Source organism: Phaethon lepturus, unplaced genomic scaffold (assembly GCF_000687285.1).
Source record: "Phaethon lepturus isolate BGI_N335 unplaced genomic scaffold, ASM68728v1 scaffold16138, whole genome shotgun sequence".
Lineage (NCBI taxonomy): Eukaryota > Metazoa > Chordata > Aves > Phaethontiformes > Phaethontidae > Phaethon > Phaethon lepturus.
Genome location: NW_010557064.1, coordinates 67,728 through 71,907, shown reverse-complemented (window position 1 = coordinate 71,907; position 4,180 = coordinate 67,728). Strand labels below are relative to the sequence as shown.

General features: G+C 46.9%; 1 protein-coding gene across 1 annotated transcript in view; it reads right to left on the bottom strand.

Moving 5' to 3' along the window:
• LOC104625128 (ninjurin-2-like) overlaps positions 1-4,180 on the bottom strand; it is a 47,615-nt gene that overhangs the window by 2,713 nt on the left and 40,722 nt on the right. Inside the window, 1 exon segment of the mRNA XM_010292675.1 lies at positions 327-558. Within this exon segment, the coding sequence (XP_010290977.1) occupies positions 327-558 (232 nt within the window).

Here is a 4,180-nt window from a genome sequence, read left to right as displayed (position 1 = left end):
GGGAGTGAGCGGCTGCGTGGTGCTTAGTTGCCGGCTGGGGCTAAACCACGACAGACAGGGATTCAGCAATGGGGAAGTGAAGGAAGAGTATTGCTCAGAGAGTATTGTGCAAGAGAAAAAACCAATCCACTTTGAAAAGCAGTAACACAGACCTTCCCACCGCCTGCGTCAAGCTGTCTTCAACCCTCCTGCAGCCCTAGTTGGAGCCGGGGGAAATGGTTTAGGGGAAGAGACTTCTCCCTTCCACCCGCATGCGGGCCAAGCCATGGAGCACCCTACCGCAACAGCACCCTGTGAGGGTGCATGCATCTCAACAGCCACCTTACCGGTAATGATGAGGAGAATCCCGATCATCACCTGGAAGAAGAGGGAGATGCTGATGAGCACTATGAGGGTGGTGTAGTACTGGAAGGAAGTCCCTTGCTCCAGCACCGCTTTGAGCTGTGTGACGTTCGCCATGAACAGCGCCACGTCCAGCATGCTCTCCGCCACGCTCTTCTTCGTCGCATAGTGGTTGATGTTCATTGGCCCGTTAATCCGGAGCTGAGGATTCACGGCCTGGAGAGGCAGGAGAAACCACATGAACTGGTGCGATTGCTAAGCTGACAGACCCATCTGTGCTGAACAGGCTGCTGCCTCCCCATGGGGTTTGGAAAGAGTCAAAGTTGTGTGTTTCAAACATGTTGAGAGCACCCAGTTTCCTCTCACAGTTGCCTTGTGCTGTTAACAGGCACAAGATACTTATGGTGATGAAGAACTCAACAAGGTTAGAAAAATACAGGGTATTTTTGTGGAAAACAAGCTTGTCCAGAGTTACAATAATGTAGATTACCCAGAGCCAGGGATTTTGCAAGGAATATTAAATTCTCTTCCTTCAGGGCACAGACAAGCCTCAAACTTACAGGGGATTAGAGAGAGAACTTCTCTTTGGGTCGGGTATTCAAAGGGCTGTCAGTGGCTGAGCTTTATATCCCCTCTGAACACTTTTTGATGGCTACTGTCTTAGCCAAGATGCTAGAGCACATAGGAAAATCCACATAAACCAGGGGCACTATTTCTTCAAAACATTAGGTATTGAAATGAACTCATCTAGACAAGGGATAGGATCCATCACACCTAACTTTAACTAATCATTCAGGCACATTTTTTGTCAGTGGAAAGAAACAGGTATTTACAAGGGGTAAATCACCTGGTTGCCCTTAACCTAATTACAAGCTGTGGGTCATCTGGCTGCTTTTAGCCATCCACCTTTTCTCTATTGTTAAGTGAGGTCCTCTGTTAGCTGTCTTGACCCAAATGATGAACTGGAAAAAAAAAATAGAAACGGGGACAATAGTTTTCAATTCACCCAGATTGTCAACAGCTGGTAATACACCACCAGCAAAAGCAAGAATTACAGAAGATTTGGATAGCTGGAGCAAGCTATGATCTTCTTTCTTAAAAAGAAACAAAACCAACACTTCCAGGTAGCAGACAGGCTTCAGTTCTGGGTAATCAGCCTCTTGTCAGCTGTAGTGAAGACCAGAAGCCTTGCCCTTGGCACTGTCTGATGGATAACCCTTTAAATCTGGTGATAAGGGCTAGATGTGGACCTGAGGTGACCTCTTTTGGTTGGAATAGTGGACAAGGTTTCTCCAGGTGCCTACTGGAAGTAGGACTGTGCCCACACCAAGCGGTAAGTCTTATTTTGGTTCTTTTGTGCCTGACAAAGTACAAAATGTAAGCTTTCCTCCATGCTCTGGGCATGATGCTAGAGAAGGGTTATGGCTAATGCTTCATGTTGCTGTCTCAGGTCTCTTTGTGCATTCCTGGGCAAGAGTGGCTTTCTCTGTGCCTGGGTGGGAGTGTGAGCAAAGCCAGTGACTCTGGGAGAGTGACACATGTTATTATGTGTCTGATACTGAAATTGGGGCTGAATTTTTGGAAGGGGGTTATGGTCTGTGCCAGCAATCACCCTTGTGTGAGAAAGACCTGTAGTAAGAAGTAGACAAGAAAGAAATTTTTTACAACGTGGGTGGTGGAGCACTGGAAGAAGTTTCCCAGAGAGGTGGTAGATGCCCCATCCCTGGAAACATTCAAGGTCAGGTTGGATGGGGCTCTGAGCAACCTGATCTGGTTGAAGATGTCCCTGCTCACTGCAGGGGGGTTGGACTAGATGACCTCTAAAGGTCCCTTCCAACCCAAACTATTCTATGATTCTGTGTCCAGTTTGAACTATTGATGAACTGTGATCCCTGAGAAGGGGACAACTTGAGGTAGGAAAGTGCTTTTGGGTTTTTTGGGGGGTTTTGATAGCTTAAAGCATGTAATTCTTGTGGGTTCTAACAGTAAAGTTATTGTGGTTAAGAGGCTCTTTTACAAAGCCTGTATTTCTTGCTGTGGAAGGTAGAAGTTAAAAGATACTGGAAGGAGATAAAAGTAGAAGTCTAGAGAGCGGTAAGGTCTCTAAGGCTGTGCATAGGGGTTCAGGACTTCTTAAATGTTACTATCTGGCGCAGAAAGAAGTAAAATATCTCGCATCTCAGGGAAAGGAGGCCAGCAAAAGGTCTGATCCTGGGAACATGTCTCAAAAACCTAGATTTAGGTACTGCTCTCTCTCAGCGGTCTTAAAAGTATGTGATCCTGTTGCAACAGAGTCGTATCCATACCAAGGGGTGCAAGGTTTGAGATTTGACCCCTTTCATGTGTTTTCTTCCTGCCTGTTGAAGAGTCAGCCCTCCTCCCTGCAGCATCACAAGGCTGGGCATTGATAGTTTGTCTCTGCGTAATGATGAGTTAAGGGTGCAAGAACAAGGACACTGTACAAACATGACAGAGCTTTTGTTAAATGAGTGACTGGTACAAGGAGGCTGAGACATCAGTTCCCAGTCACTTACATGGAGACGTAGCAAGTTGGGAGCTCTTGTTGAATGAAAACACATCCTCCTTTTGAGCTGCCTCCATGCTGCTTTACCTGGAGTGTGAAATGGGGCAGAGTTGGAGTGTACTGAGCTCTGTGTCCCAGGTGATCAGGCAATGAAAATAGACAGCTTTCACCTAGGCTTTTCTCATGTGGATGAGCACAGTGGCATGTTCCCCTGTCTGGGACGTGATACCACCGACAGGAATGGCCACCGCTCTCCAATGCATAGTCACTGAATCTGGGAAACCCTTGCACTGAGCAATGAAAAACTTTGATTCCAGTTTCAAAGTTCTGTCAGCCCAGGCTTAGTAGATCCACAAAGGTGGCCAAAAGGTTACTGGATGATGAAAGCTGGACATCAAGCTTTCACTTAGGCAGCTAAACAATCAACCAGTTTGCAGGAGTCCTTATGATGCAAGGTAAAGTTAGAGAAATCCAGCTCCTCTATGCGTTTGGCCCTTACAGAGTATATTCTGCCTAGTCCAACAGCTACAAATGCAAGCCTGGAGTCTCAAATAACAAGAGGCTTAGACAAACCAGGAGTCTTCACAGACCTGACATTACAATTAATGCAGGAGGATGGCTTTGCTTGGGATGCCTGGTGCCATAGCTATCACCAGCGAACTGCCACATCTGCGGGGTATGAACGCATGGCTGTGACTTTTTTTTTTTGAGCTGCCACAATGCATGCATAGCTTTTCAAAATGGGACCATTTCTGCTTTTGCTTTGACTTAAAGTTCAGTCCTGTAAACTGCTGCGGCTCAGGAGCTGATTCACAAGCAACTCAAGTTTCCTTGTAGCCATATTGCCCAGACAGCTGTGGGGGGTTACGTGGGATCACCGGGGAGATTAAATGATTCCCTTTTGGCAAGCAGAGCCCTAAGGCAAGTCACAGGGCATACCTGAAGGCTCATCAGAGTGGTTTATGTCATCAGGCTAGAGCTGGTGTCTTTCTAGTCGCTTTGAAAGTGTTCCCCTTCTGAGAGTGGGGATCGCTGCCTTTTCTTTTCCATATTGCATCAAAGAGAGGAAGCCTGGCTCTGGCAGTCAGACACCAAGCTCGTCTTGCAAGCGTTGTTGCAGAGCCAGCATGTCTGCTGGAAAACAGCACCTACCAGTATGCAGCACTTTCCCAAGATGGGGATGTATCATTATTGCCCACTTTTTAAGGGCAGGGAAATTAGGACTTGAGAAAGTACAGCCCAGTTACACAACAGCGCTGGCTGAACTGGTGCTGGAGCTCAGCTCCCATGTCCTATTTTCCGGATGTTTTTGCT